The following is a 16,630-nucleotide window of genomic DNA, read 5'->3' on the forward strand; positions in this document are numbered from 1 at the left end:
CGGCCATCTTGTGTCCACATGGGGGCGGCCATCTTTGACCACATGGGGGCGGCCATCTTGTGTTGGAGTGATAGTCAATTTGCATATTACCTCTTTATTATATAGGATATATAATTGATTTCAGAGGGGGAGGGAGAGGGAGAGAGAGATAGAAACATCAATGAGAGAGAATCATTGATCGGCTGCCTCCTGCACACCCCCTACTGGGGATCGAGCCTGTAATCCAGGCATGTGCCCTTGACTGGAATCGAACTGGGGACCCTTCAGTCCACAAGCTAGTGTTTTATCCACTGAGCCAAACCAGCTAGGGCTTTCATCTTTCTTACTAATTAACAATTATTTGAGAAAAAATATTCTTTATTAAATATACCATCTTTTAAATTTATTTTATTTAATGCTTTGAATAGTATAAGAAAAATTTATTTCCTAAGTTCAGTGAAATACCTCTAAGCCCTATTTGCCTTTTTATAGCAAATCAGAAAAGCTTCTAAAAAGAGCTAAATATACAAGAGGAAATAATTTTGTACTAATATATCGAACACATGGTTTTTCCTTTTTGTGTGTGTGGGGAATGAGGGTCAGTAGATTATGTAGTCCTGCTAACAAGGAAAATACTAATGGTCACCAAACAGTGTAAAAAACAACAAAAACATGACTAAATGAGATAATTATGGTAAAAAAGCTAACATAAAATCAGAAATAAATTCCTTTTGTCTATATTCTCCATAAAATTTTAAATTAATTTCTTGCATTAGTTTTAAATATTAGGGTTTAAAATGTGACATAGCTTACCAGATCTGCTCCTGCCTGAAGCAACACATCTGCTACATCAGTATGACCATTTTCACAGGCATATGTTAGTGCTGTATCTCCTGTTGCTGTTGTTGCATGCACATTAGCTCCTGTAACAGTATTACACAATACACAGACTTAATAAAACAATCATAAGATATAAATGAGGACACAGAAATTTCTTCCAGATAAGCCATATCTCCTCTAATTAGACAAAATATCTTTATTCATTTCTAGAAAATAGAGAGTATTGTCAGCATCTTTACAAGCAAAACCAAAAAAAAAAAAAAATCACCGCTTGGAATTTAAGTTGCAGATACCTTAAATAGCAATAAGATAATATTTATTCAGAATACCCACAAATATTATCATGTCATTTTTCACACACATTCACACACATATTAGTGTACCATAAAATCAGGAAAATTATTTGCATTATAACAGTTTTACTTAAGTAAATCATGTAAAAAACTCCTCCCAAATGCAAAAATGCCTACCTGCTGCTAATAAGTATTTAACTAACTCCAAATGACCCTCTTGAGCAGCTTCCATTAAGGGGGTAGAACACCCTAGTTCTATATCAGCTCCTGCCTTAATTAGAAAGTCTGCCACTTCCAGAAAGCCTCCACAGCAAGCCAGAGTCAAAGCAGTTTCTTGAGTTTCTTCTGTCTGTGCATTGATATTTGCTCCTAAGATAATTAAAGAAAGTCATTAACTTATTCCAGAGATAAGCAAAACATATTTATTTCCTAATGAACTATACTTCAAAAATGAACATTTACGTTACTTTACTAAATAATAAAGTGCCTCTCCCTTACTCTGAGAAGCAGTTAAAAATAAACCATCAAAACCATATCCACTAGTGGATATTTGATGTACCTAGCTGAAGCAAGCTTTATTCAGCCAAGAGGTACAATCAGGTGCAATATTGAAAGCATTCTACATATTAGCGCCATTTTAAAAAATATATTATATTGATTTTTCACAGAGAGGAAGGGAGAGGGATAGTTAAAACATCGATGAGAGAGAAACATTGATCAGCTGCCTCCTGCACACTCCCCACTGGGGATGTGCCCGCAACCAAGGTACATGCCCTTGACCAGAATCGAACCTGGGACCCTTGAGTCCGCAGGCTGACGCTCTATCCACTGAGCCAAACCAGTCAGGGCTTAGCTCCATTTTATACCTAAGAAAATTGAGGTTAATTAACTTGTCCAAGGTCACAACATTATCATTATCACTATTACCACCATCACCATAGCTAACACTTAACAGGTACTATATGATAAATAGTATATATAACATACATATAGTCTCACAAAAACCCTAAAGATGACAAAATTAAGGCATAGAAGATTAGAAACTTGCATTAAGTTACAAAATTGACAAGCAATGGAGTTGTGATTCAAACCTAAAAAGTCTGCTCAAACTACGTTTTTAAAATTCTAGTCAATATTACCTCTCGATAAAAAGGTTTTAGTAAAATGGGCCATTCCTCTTAAATTTGTCCAAACAAAAACTTTACTATTAAAAGGGATATAAAAATTAAACTAAAAGTATGGATAGCGATGGGAGATTACTCTAAACTTAAGGTATCTTAATACAATAAAGTAACTCTTTTATTTTTCCCAAGAGAAGTCCATGTGTACTGGGCTCTTCTATACCTTCTTATATGTGCATTCTAGCATTTTTATCAAGTTAATCTTTATGGCAGGATTTCTCATACTGTTTCATGAAACAGTAGATATATGAAATATTAACAGGTATTCTACCCCAAGAGAAATTTTCTTATATTAGCTTGAGAAGTACCCCATCTCCATTTCTCTGTTGTGGGTTTTTTGTTTTGTTTTTTAAATTTCTTTTAATTACCTGAGGATATGTTTTTATTGATTTTAGAGAGAGAGGGAGAGAAACATCCATGTGAAAGAGAAACATTGATTGGCTGCCTCCTATAAAAGGATTGAACCTGCAACCTGGGTATGTGCCCTGACCAGGAATTGAACCTGAGATCTTTTGGTGTACGGGACACCGCTCCAACCAAGCCACACTGGCCAGGGCCAGTTCTCTCTGTTTTTAAACACATAGCACACGATGACTCTGAAAGCTCTATATTTAAAAAGTCTATTTGATTTTGAGCATAGTATAGAAGCCATTTTCAAAGCAAATATTTTATCATTTGTTTTTGTGACAATCCTCATTACAAATCTATTAGAAAGATAAAATACTGAATTTAATTTTATAAAATTATAATTTACATTTTACACCAGCGGTTCTCAACCTGTGGGTCGCGACCCCTTTGGGGGTCGCCTAAGACCATCAGAAAACACATATATAATTACATATTGTTTTTGTGATTAATCACTATGCTTTAATTATGTTCAATTTGTAACAATGAAATTGGGGGTCACCACAACATGAGGAACTGTATTAAAGGGTCGTGGCATTAGGAAGGTTGAGAACCACTGTTTTACACATTTATGCTTTAGTGTCTTAATTGGAATGGTTACCTTGGCCTAGAAGTAATGCCACCATTTCTTCATGTCCTTCACGAGCTGCTTCCATCAATGGTGTATAACCTTCATCATTGACCTCTTCCAGGCTAGCTCCTCTTTCAATAAGTAAGGCCGCAAGTTCCACATGCCCACCACATGCAGCCAATGTCAATGGTGACTCAAATGAATCAGCAGGCATGTTCACTTGGGCACCACTGTCAAGAAGTAACCTAGCTACTTCAACATGGCCATCCTAATTACAATGCAATTAAAAAATTAAATCAGCACCATTAAAAAAGCTTTAAAAATATGAAGATTTCTCATTTATTATACAAATGAAACTTACTAATCTCCATTCAAATAAAAATTAATCTATACTAACAGTTGAGTAAGCAAGTATTAAGACCTATTTATATTTCTTCAGTACAGAGTAGGAAATAGAGATTGAGGATATAAAACATGTAGGAAAATGATGCATTCAATCAAAAAGTTTATTAACCATAAGGGGAAAAACCAGTAAGTACATGAAACAAGAGACTACTATACGATAACATCAACACTGCATGGTATAAACTTAAATGCTAAAAGAATAAAGGTTAGAAAGCGAAGGTTGGATTTTTTGTAGAAACCTTAAGAACAAGCAATCTTTAGATTAGGTAAAGAAAAATGCAATACAGTTAGGAGTGGGAGAATTGTGCATGTGAGGGGAAGGGGAACACAATATGCATATGGTACTTCCTTTGTTGTTCAACATTCAAATGCCAAGGAAAATTAAGAAAAAAAAAGAAGTGCTCTCTGATTATCTTCTGTCCCCTTTTACCACAGCTTTCCTAACTATTAGCAACTCTAAGGTTCCTCTTTCCATTATTGTCGTTTCCTTTGATATACTTTTCCATTCTATGTATTACCTCAGAGGCATTTCATCTTCTTTTTTAACGTCACACTCATTTTTGCCTCCGTGTCTGCCATATGATATCACTTTAATGTCTTATTACTAAGGTTACTTTGGTGTTCCTCCAGCTCAGAATTTTCTCCCTCTGTAGTCAAGTCCTACATTGCCTGGCCCCTACTAATATCTTTCACCTACTTATAACACTTCCAGTGCATTCTGGTTAGAGCTACAGAACATTTCATTTTAATTTCTTAATCTACTTATGGGTTGTTTCTCTAGTGGGGGTGGCAGATGTTTTAAGTTCTTTATCATGAGGATATTATTGATGTGTTTTATACACATTATCTCATTTAATCTTCATAACAACCCCAGAGAAAGGTATTATTTCTCATGTTAGAAAATAGGGAACTCAAAAGCTTTGGAGAAAACTTTTTGTTTAAAAAAATAATTTACTAAAGCAAACACTGGCATGGCAATAACAACAACAAAAACACACACAAAGATAACTCAAGTCTTAAATGGCTACCTAATATTTTTAAATTAGTAATTAAAAATTAACATTCTTTTAATAACCATTCTCTGAAGGGAAGGTGAGACCAGAAACTTCAAATTCATTTGAAGCCTTTATCTATCTTGGGCATGTTTTTCTCATTAATCTGTCTATAATGTCACTTTGATCCATTTTTGTGTCACAAATTATAGATTGAGATACAGAAATTTAAGAGTACTATTATCACCCATCCCCACATATACACTCTAAAACAGAGTTCTTACAAAAGGAACTCAGGGCCCAGAAAAACCATGATAGAGAGGGAAAAACGTAACACAAGTAATAGTCTAATTTCAAATTTCTCATAAATAAAATTATTGGTTTCATAAACATGTTATGCTTAGAAATATGTGTATACTCTGTGAATTATAGTCTCCTCTTTAATATCTTTGATCAACCTTCTTAAAAGTCACTTTAAATTGTATGCATATATGCATAACCCATGGGCACAGACAATAGTGTGGTGAAGGCTTGGGGTGGGGGTGGGCTAGAAGGGGTCAATGGGGGCAGGGAGAGAAGGGACATATATAAAACTTTCATCAATAAAGATTTAAAAGCAAAATAAATGCAAAAACTACAAAAAAAGTCGCTTTTTGTGCCAATCACATAAAACCAGTAGAGTTATGTGAGACTAAGAAAATGAAGGTAATGCTGTAAAGCTTCAGAAAGCACTTCTAATAGAAGTCAATGTTGTATAACTGTCTCTGAAAACTATTGATAATTCAAGACAGCTGAGGTTCTGTTCCATAATAAGTCTGTATTAAACAGAATTTTTTTATCTTAATGCAGATATTTTTTTACTTTAAAATAAACAGAAATTTTGAGCTCAAGGAAAAGACACTCAATGTACATTATATATTATTTATATAAAATATGTAAATATATTTCATGTTATTTCACCAATCTTACCATGCAAGCCTCCATTAGAGCAGTGTGCATTTCATCTGTTTTATGCTCTTGATCTGCGCCTGCTTCCAAAAGAAATCGCACCATCTCTAGGTGTCCTAAACCAAAAGTGTATTAAGATTACTTAAAAATCTTATTCCAAAAAATGTATGACATATTATAATATTTTAATAAGTTTTATTTAAATTATAGCAATACATTTTTACAAATAATACTCAGGTCAGCTACAAGTTATCCTCAATGGCTGAATACAACTTATACCAATGATCTTTGGTGTTCTACTCCTTACCCCACTGCCCTACAACTGTTACTACTAGTATCCTTGCAGTAGATTGTCAAAGATGCCATTAAAGTCCAACACCCAGAATATCCCCTCTACCACCTTTTAAGAGACCAGGCATGCTATAGTTATTTTATTTATGGTGTGGAATAAATTAACTATCATGAACTAGCAGCCTAGGATGATTATAATCCTTGAAGTTATTTCTATGAGAAAATGTGTTTTAAATTTAAATAACTGAAACTTTTTAGGAACAACCTGCATACACATTGAGAACTGCATACATAATAATATTCTTGAAACAACAGCATTTATTCAATATTTATTCATTTATTATTTTTGTTAACCCTCACCTGAGGACATTTTTCCATTGTTTTGTTTTGTTTCTTAGAGTAGAAGGGAGAGTTAGAGATAGTGGAAGGGGGAGAGAAATATCTATGTGAGAGACACATTGATTGGTTGCCTCCTGCACACATCCTGGGTGGATCAAGCCTGCAACCGAGGAATTTGCCCTTGACAGTAATGGAACCTGGGACTCTTCAGTCCCCAGGCCGAAGCTCTATCCACTGAGCCAAACTGACCAGGGCTATTCAGTTTAGATATAAATATACTATACCCACGCACGTACACATATTTATGTAGTCTCAAATAAACCATATGTTTCAGTTAAGATAAAGACAACACATAAGTAGTTATAAAGACAAATTTTTGAAATGCCTTCAGATATAATAGAAAAATTAATAATTTCCCCCCAAAATTATTTGGAATGAGCTTCAGTCAATTTTCAATCAACTGGAACTAGAGAGCAGTGGATAGTGGAACCACAGATAAACAGTTTAAACAAAACTAACTTTGGTGAGTGCAGTATCTGCCATATCTTGTTTTTGCTACCTTTTCTCTGTCATTCTCCCTTCCTAAATACCCACATCAATATTGAGCCTCAGCCTGAGTTCTATCCCATCTCCATCTCCTCCTTGTCAATCTGTGGTCTAAGAGACCTCACCAGAAATAGAGGAAACGGAGAGGGTTCTTAGATCGTGAAAGTACTAGATACCTCCACTAGTTCAGTTATATATCCAGCTTCTAATTAAAGCCTGCAAGCCCCAACTACAGGTGCCCCTTTTGGAAAGCAGGGCGGGGCTACAAGCAAAGGAAAGAGGAAGAGTAGCTATATATATATAGTTCATCTCAATGCTCTTCTGGCTAGCTGGGACTTAGTAGTAAAATGCAAGCAGGTTCAAAAAGTATTTGTGAAAATGGCAGTGAGCCACCCAACCAGCCTGCTTAATTTTTCTCCTTCCAGAAGAATGGCCTCTGCCTAATTACCCAGCAGAACTGGGGAACTAATAGATCTCAGCTGTGCTTCCTAATCTCCCTATATCTGAAAATTTGTTACCACCAGATAATCAAAAACACTTCAGATAGACTATATTTTCACATTTAACTTCTATTTTAGTCATTTATGTATCTAAGCATTATCTTAACCATATTTTGAAGAAAATTATTCCAAAAGAACTCACACAATCTTGGGCACTCTGAAATAGAATGGAACAAAACACCAGGGCCAGGACTAGGGTGAGGCAACAAAGTCCTGAGTACAAAATTTAAGGAGGTATTCACTGGAACACTTGGGTAAGTGAAGATTCAGCCACTGAAAGTGTCTCCTTAAACTTTATTTTCGCCTTGCAAGAGCTTTTTCTTGATGCCTCAATGTCAACAATTCATCACTTATTTTATGAAACAAGAATGGCATAGCTGTAGATATGGAGCATTGAATTGAATGGCTATGCAGACCTCAAATTTCATAAAATTTGCTTTTTTAAAGTTCCTTAGGTTTATAGCCATTTATCTGTCATAAAGGTGAAGTTTGAAAAATATCTGCTTCCGTGGGCTGTCTTTTTAGAATGCAGAATCTAGAGCATTTGCTAGCTGAAGACCAAAGCATCTTTTCAAACAATTGTGTTGCCGTACCAAAAGAGTATTTTTCTGTATTATCAATATTTTCAGGTTTGTTTACATCACTTAAAATATTATGTATCTCCTTTGTACAGCTATATATGGGGAGGCATTCTCAATCTCAACCAGCTCATACTTTTAACTTTACTAAATGATACTCTAAAATTGTTCTTTTGAATTCAAACTCCCTTCATACCACTTTTCATTCTTCTTCTCATATCTCCTCCTTTTTCTTCAATTTTTCTCTTTTCTTTTTGGTATCATAAGAAATACCGTAAGTACCTTCTTGTTAGGTCATTCTAGCTACATTTAATGTGTTTTCTTTTAAACTCACAGGCTGAATACTTCTGGTTTCAATCGCATTTTTTTGTTTGAACCAGGAAAAATATTCTAACATGCAACACTAGTTAAAAGTGCATATTAAAATTAAATGACTTTCTTATAAAGTAACTGGATCAAATAGTCATTTTTTAAAAATATATTTCACTGATTTTTTACAGAGTGGAAGGGAGAAGGATAGAGAGTTAGAAACATCGATGCAAGAGAAACATCGATCAGCTGCCTCCTGCACACCCTCTACTGGGGATGTGCCCGCAACCAAGGTACATGCCCTTGACTGGAATCGAACCTGGGACCCCCTTCAGTCCGCAGGCCGGCGCTCTATCCACTGAGCCAAACCAGTTAGGGCCCAATAGTCATTCTTTATTGACAATATTGGCAATACTAAGTCTATATTTTTTTAAAAGTTTACTTATTAGACTTTTACTTCAAAAGACTTTAAACACGTCAATTAATTACATGCTACACACTATTATGTTTTAATTTTAATTTTAATTAAAAAATACAAACTGTCATTTTACATTTAAAACTTTCTTTTAAAAAAATATTTTATGTACTGTACCTTTATAACAAGCTAATGTAAGGGCACTCTCTTTAAATTCATTGGAATGCGTATTAATGCCAGCCCCATTTTCTAGCAGCAATCTGGCTACTTCCACATGTCCAGCACTTCCAGCTTCCATAAGAGGAGTGTGACCATTTTCATTATGGTCCTCAATACTAGCACCGGATTCCAAGAGCACCTTTACAACATCTACATAGCCTCCAGCACAAGCATATGTAAGTGCTGTATTGCCTATTTTAGTGAAGAAAAAAAAAAAAAGCAAAAAGACATTAACATAAAATACTAAAATAAAACAGAATCTAATTTAGCATAAAAAAAAGAAAATGAAATGGGATATTATAGCCTTAATAAGTTTAGATAATATACTTATATATAACTCTGTTCCTTACTGCATTTTATCTTACTGAAATCAACTTTCTACTCTTTCCATTTAAATTCAGGGTCAAATACATGTGAAAAATCAGATACACTCCACCATGATTGTAGAGTTATAAAAGAACTGAGCAATTCTGAAACTAACTTTTCAGATGAGAAATAGGTTATGTTCATTCTAACTTTAATCAGAGAAATGTTTCACAAGCTTTATTTTCTGGGATGTAATTATTCATCATATACAGATACACCTCATACCATTCTTTTAATCATACATATTTGTTTTCTCTACAATTTCAAATATCAGTTAACTGATGAAAGTTAAAGAAATTTCAAAAATATTCTCTCTCCCATATTGGGGGGAGGGAGGATGCAGAGGGAAAAAGAAAAAAACAACAACAACTTTCTGAGTAAAATAAGGATTTCTAAAATCCCTTCAAACCAGAATCTGTAGATCTTAAAAATTATTTAGTATTTAATAGTTTTGAAAGTCTTGCATGAAAAAAAATGCATGAAATATATTTTCATATGATTTTAGAGCTTTTATACAATTTCATCTATGTCCAAATTTAAAAGGAAAAAAAATTAGACTAAAATTATGTCCCTTGTGGGACACAATGTTTTCATATACTCTCTTTTTCTATAGGCCACAATTTAATAAGAGTAGGCAATGAAAATACCTGCCTTTTATTCAATACTTCCATATCTTCTCTTCCCTTCTCCCCCAAAAATAGGAAACCTGGTTTGCAAGTCAGAGCTCACACCTATCCTTTTTCAAGAAAGAGACCCTTCTAACCGGGCCAGTGTTTAATCATAAAGAACCTTAAAAGGCCAAGTAACTGCCCTTATATACAAAATATCATTCAAAATATAGTATATATACTTTACATCAAGTGCACAGACTTATGCAAACATGCAGTGCTTATAAGAGAATTGCAAAAGCATCACTAATGACCACTTTCATGTTAACTAATTATTACCAAAGGGTATTAAAATTTAACAAAACTAAAAAATACACATAACCTGTTGAAGACTGTGCATTGACGTCGGCTTTATGAGCTAGCAACAACTTCACAATTTTGACATGTCCTCCATTAGCAGCAGCCATTAAAGGCGTAATGTCACCTTTGATTCCCCTATCTTCCACATTTGCATGCATTGCCAACAAAACCTTATGAAAAAAAAAAAGTTTAGAAATTATATTAAAAAATTTGAACATGTTTCACCTATATTATCATACTAAATAGAAGAGCCAATAAACACAAAATGTAGATAACAAAACTATTGGTTGAAACAAGCCTAATGGCTGCCTTTATTATTTCCCTACTAAGCAGGCCAGATTAAAAACAAAATAAATTTAAAAACTCATGAGCTTTATTTTGATAATACAAACCTGAGCAAGCTCATAGTATCCAGCAGAACAAGCCAAACAAAGGAGGCTCTCCCCTTCCTCGGTGTGTTCATTTACACTTCGCCCTTCAATGAGTAACTTTCGCACAGCATTTACATCTCCTTCTGAACAGGCTTCTGCCAAACTGCGGCTATTAGGGAAAGAATATTGCAATATCACGATATATTATAAAACACTGTACAGCCTTAGTACGTAGTGTTAAGCTAGAATAATTATTTCAATAGGATCTATAGGAAAAAATCTGTAAATAATTCAGTTCATTGAGTTTTTAAATCTCAATATAAAAGTCACTGAATTCAAATTTTTTAAAAATATATATTTTATTAGTTTTTTACGGAGAGGAAGGAAGAGGGATAGAGAGTTAGAAACATCGATGAGAGAGAAACATCGATCAGCTGCCTCCTGCACACCTCCTACTGGGGATGTGCCCGCAACCAAGGTACATGCCCTTGACCGGAATCAAACCTGGGACCCTTCAGTCCACAGGCTGATGCTCTATCCACTCAGCCAAACCAGTTAGGGCTGAATTCAATTTTTTAACATTATGTTATCTGTTATATAAAAACTAGAGTCCCGGTGCATGAAATCTGTGCAGGGGGTTGAGGGGGGGGGGAATGTTCCCTCAGCCCGACCTGAACCCTCTCGCAATCCGAAACCCCTCGGGGGATGTCCGACTGGCAGTTTAGACATCGGGCCTAAACTGCCAGTTAGAAATCCCTCTCGCAATCTGGGACTGCTGGCTCCTAACCATTAGCCTGCCTGCCTGCCTGCCTGCCTGATTGCCCCTAACCACTCTTATAAGTACCGCGCGCTAACCGATTGCACCACTGGAGCTCCGGCCGCGTCCCCTAACCACTCTTGCCTGCCTGCCTGATCGCCTAACCACTCTTGCCTGTCTGCCTGATCGCCTCTAACCACCTCTGCCTTGGCCCCCACCACGGCGGCTTCACCCGGCTGTCCAGTCTAATAAGCATATTATGCTTTTTTTATTATAGATAAAGTCCAATTTACTGTAAGTGTAAAGAAACCAAAATTTTAAAACATAAAACTTTACAGAATATCACATGAATAAAATACAATTTATAATTACATTTCATTTTGTTCAGGAACTGGAATTTGTTTATTTTTTTTTAATCACCTGAAGACAGACTTAGTGAGAGAAACACTGATGCAAGAGAAAGATCATCTATTAATCTATCAGTTGCCTTCTGTACATGCCCCAACCCCACCTGCAACCCAGGTATATGCTCTGAGCTCCTTCAGGTTCTTTTGAATGAGAAAGCCAGAGATCTTGTTTAAAGAAAAGTAGATCATGTCACTCCTGCTCAGAATCTTCCAATGGCCTCTAATCTCACAATATACGCCAAAATCTATACAAGATCTATCCAGTGGTAGCATCCCACACTCTTCCTTTTTATCTTCTTGTTTCATCACTTACTATACTCATTCTTGCTCTTTCCACTTTAGCCACATTGATTTTCCTGCTTTTTATTTAAAAAAATGCTAATTAAGCTCCTTTTACCAAGACAGCGCTGCTCTCAAACACTGCTCAGTCATTCCCTTGACTATTTCAGATTTTTACTAAAAAGGCCACCTTTTAAGTGAGGTTCTCTGACCATCAAAAATGCAATGTGACCTCCAACGCCAATCACTGCCCTAGTACTTCCCCGCTCAATTTTCTCACCCATAATTCTTACCATTCATTGTGTGCCATACTATATATTTTACCTACTTGTTAATTGTATTGTTTCCTTACCAAAGTTGGTCTGGAACAGCAGTTAATAAGCATATCTCTTATTTTCCATTCTATAGGATACTGACTGTTCCTAAACTGTCAGTGTTCTCTATCATCTTTAAACAAGTTTAGAACATATCTTTCCCACAAGACACTTCCTGTATAAAAACATACCCTACCTTTCACTCTTTCAAGTGGTCTCTTATTCTCTGCCCTCATCAGGCACACACCACCCTATACCTTCCCATTTAGACTTTCATTCAATTTCCACATGTGTATGCTGGCTTTAAAACAACCTTATAAGAACTACTCTAGCAACAGTTGAATTTAAGAACTCATGACAAAGGGTATGCTAAATCTGGCACACGATACTGCACTTACCTAAGGTAAAATCTGGAATGTAGCACTCACTGTACTCCACTATATTTCTCAAGCCTTGCTGAATAAATATGACTGTCACAAACATGTTCTATTGCTTTGTTGGTAACTTCTAGTATTTTCAATGCCCCAAAAAATCTATGATTGTTTTTTTCTATTTTATTTCCAGTTTGAATTGACATTAAGGTGTTTTTAATTTTCTCTTCAACGTGTTTTATAATTTTCTCTCTTGCCAGTCTCAGCAGGTACCACATTAAAATATATCTACAGATTGCCCAGCCGGAGTGGCTCAGTGGATGAGCATGAATCAAGAGGTCACCGGTTCTATTTCTGGTCAGGGCACACGGCCAGGTTGCAGGCTCAATCCCCAGTAAGGGATGTGCAGGAGGCAGCTAATCGATGTTTCTATCTCTGCTTTTCCCTTCCTCTCCCTCTGAAAATCAATAAAGTAAAAAAATTTTTTTTAAATATATGGAGATCAATAATATTGTAGGCCAGAAAAACTGAACTGTTAACTAAGGAACAGAATCTGAGAATACCTAAAAAAGAATCAATATATGAGTAGATTGGTAAAGTAAATTAATAAGAACACAAAAATCTACATAAATAAAGACAATACAGAGTAAATAGAAATAGCAAATTTATACGCTTGGTAATACTATATAACTTCTTTCCCATTCTTAAAAGTAGATGCCTAAGAAAACTATTATACAGCCCAGTTGGCATGGCTCAATGGTTGAGCGTTGACCTATGAACCAAGAGGTCAGAGGTTCGATTCCCAGTCAGGGCACATGCCTTGGTTGCAGGCTCGATCCCAGGTAGGGGGCATGCATGAGGCAACCAATCAATGATTCTCCCTCATCACTGATGTTTCTACCTCTCTCTCCCTCTCCTTTCCTCTCTGAAACCAATAAAAATATATTAAAAAAACAAAAACTAAACTATTATCCAAACGCCAATTCTTAAATGTTATTTTTAATTCTCTAAACATATATAAAAAAGAATATTCCTATTTTCTCAATTGTTTAAAGGCAACTGCTAAAATAAATAAAGTAGCTTTCTTTTAAAGAAAAAAAAAGAAGCTTCTGAGGAGATAAGGAACAAGTATTAATGATGTTCCCCCAGCCATTTCTTTGTAGTTTACATCCACTTTTTAAAAAAAATATCTTTTATTGATTTTTTACAGAGAGGAAGGGAGAGGGATAGAGAGTTAGAAACATCGATGAGAGAGAAACACGGATCAGCTGCCTCCTGCACACCCCCCACTGGGGATATGCCCGCAACCAAGGCACATGCCCCAGACCGGAATCGAACCTGGAACCCTCCAGTCCGCAGGCCGACACTCTATTCACTGAGCCAAACCGATTAGGGTTTACATCCACTTTTCACACTACTATGTACATAATTACTTTCATATATGAGATGATGTGACTTTTATTGCATAGCATCATCAGAAAAATTTTAAAAAGCTAAGTCACAAAATATTTAGTGAATGAACCCTTACTATCTATACTAGTAAAAGGGTAATATACTAATTAGACTGCACATCTTCCAGACGACCTTCTGGATGTCCTTCTGGACAAAGCCATGGCGGGGCCGAGGCAGAGGCAGTTAGGAGCGATCAGGCCGGCAGGGGAGAGCAGTTAGGGATCAGGTGACAGGGGAGAGCAGTTAGGGCAATCAGGCTGGCAGGGGAGAACAGTTAGGGGGATCAGGCCAGCAGGGGAGAGCAGTTAGGGATCAGGTGACAAAGGAGAACAATTAGGACGATCAGGCCAGCGGGGGAGAGCAATTAGGGAGATCAGGCTGGCAGGAGAGAGCAGTTAGGGGGATCAGACCGACAGGAGAGAGCAGTTAGGGATCAGGCCGACAACGGAGAGCAGTTAGGGCAATCAGGCAGGCAGGCAGGTGAGCGGTTCGGAGCCAGTGGTCCCGGATTGCGAGAGGGTTGTCCGACTGCCGGTTTAGGCCCGATCCCACAGTCAGGCCTAAACTGGCACTCAGACATCCCCCAAGGGGTCCCAGATTGGAGAGGGTGCAGGCCAGGCTGAGGGACCCTCTCACACCCTGTGCTTGAATTTCATGCACCGGGCCTCTAGTACTATATAAAAGGAATTGTAGAACATACAAAAATAAATGTACATGCTTCAATGTGCTTGAATATAAGTGTTACATTCAAGTAATGGAACTAGATCTATGATATTTTTTGTACATTTATAAAACAAACAAATAAAAACCATGCCCTTTAAAACAGAACTATATACATAAACTGGAAAATGGTATGACTAATTAGAAAGCATTTACTTCTTTGTCACCAAAACATTAAAAGAAAAGAAAACCTAAATCAGCAAAATATCTTTTATAATGTATTAGCTAAGAAGTCAGCTTTGCAGACAGGCGGACACTGATGACCCAGCTCTGCCACTTGTCACCTATTTAAACTTAAGTTATTCACTTCTCTTAAGCTTTTCATGAGTAAAGTGGGTATAAAAACAAAACCCATGATTAAGACTTTTTGTTAGTATAAACAAGGTAACACATGTAAAATGTCTGGTATAGTTCCAGGAACAAAATAAATGTTAACTTATTATTTTTAAGAAAATGTTTTTTATATTGATTACAATGAAGATGTACTTACTTGTCCGACTGCCCTGCATTTGCTGTGCTTTCAGCTCTCATACGGGTAAGTGCAGCAGCAGCTTCATCCAACGCACAACTAACAGATGATGTCAACCTCCGAAGCACTTCAGGATCTGCAAAGGCTTTACCATCAGCCGTAGATAATTTGCCTATTCCTATATATTATTGTCACACCAAAATGAATGCACCAAAAGAAGAAATAAAGCAAAATTCAAGTTATTTAACTCTATATATGTTATCAAATAACCTACAAATGGTACATTATAAGTATACATTCTCTGCCCTGAATCTTTTGGAAAATCACTCTCTCCAATTCTCTGATAATCTTATTCCTTCCAAGTGATCTGCAACTGCTTAACCCTGTGATTCTCCTGTGCCAGAAATGGGTGTTTGGCTATACTGAGACAATTAAACAACCTATGTTCAGAGGATGTTAAATTGCTAGGATGAGAGCCTTGAATTATTTGGTCACTTTTCACACCACAAATGAAAAAAACTACCCAAAAATAAGTCAACAAAGAGAAGAAAAGAATAGAGAAATAAGAAAGGAGACAGAGTTCTGATAAAGTTATTTTGACTCACTGACACCAATGGTGCCAGAAGCCAGCACCAAACCTATACTTTTGGTAAATACCCACTTTTATTTAAGAACTAGAGGTCCGATGCCCGAAATTCGTGCAAGGGGCTTGGCCCTCACAACCGCGGCGGCTTGGCTTTGCCCTCGCAGCCCCGGCTTAGTCCGGAAGAACATTCAGAAGGTGTTTGGCTGTCTGGTTTAATCAGCATATTATGCTTTTATTATTGTAGTTATTTAGTTGGGCTACTATCACTTGTGATCAAAAATGGCCGAATAAAACATTATGGGCTATAATAACCTATATCTGAATGCCTATTTATTTCAAATTAGGACTGCAACTTATTATACTCAAAATCCTATCTAAATGTACCATATTTTCAAAATTCAGAATAACAAAAGAAAAACATTCAAAAGCAGAAATGGTTAATAACCATTTCCACGAAATATAACTTGTTCTTTTCCAGGTATCAATATAAAGAGAGCTTATTTCTAACCTTTATTATTCTAACTTAGTAGTGCTTAATCCAGATTGCCCATAAGGGAACAAAGCTTTACCAAAATATAGATGCTGAGCTCTCCTATATCTAAAGATGAAATTCATTAGGAAGTGGGGCGAGGGCATCTACATACTTTAAAAGCTCTAAGAAAATTCTGATACACAGGCAGGATTAAGGACCTTTACTCTAATTTTAAGATAAACATCTGATATTATGATGGATATTATAGAACCCCCCCCCCCCCCTTT

The 16,630-nt window shown here is 36.2% G+C and overlaps 1 protein-coding gene across 1 annotated transcript in view; it reads right to left on the bottom strand.

Moving 5' to 3' along the window:
* The window catches only part of ANKRD17 (ankyrin repeat domain 17), a 163,520-nt gene that overhangs the window by 81,407 nt on the left and 65,483 nt on the right, over positions 1-16,630 (bottom strand). Inside the window, 8 exon segments of the mRNA XM_014529477.1 lie at positions 793-902; positions 1,290-1,481; positions 3,300-3,537; positions 5,636-5,730; positions 8,770-9,003; positions 10,168-10,315; positions 10,538-10,685; positions 15,307-15,463. Of these exon segments, the coding sequence (XP_014384963.1) occupies positions 793-902; positions 1,290-1,481; positions 3,300-3,537; positions 5,636-5,730; positions 8,770-9,003; positions 10,168-10,315; positions 10,538-10,685; positions 15,307-15,463 (1,322 nt within the window).

This window comes from Myotis brandtii, unplaced genomic scaffold (genome assembly GCF_000412655.1).
Source record: "Myotis brandtii unplaced genomic scaffold, ASM41265v1 scaffold681, whole genome shotgun sequence".
Taxonomy (NCBI): Eukaryota; Metazoa; Chordata; class Mammalia; order Chiroptera; family Vespertilionidae; genus Myotis; species Myotis brandtii.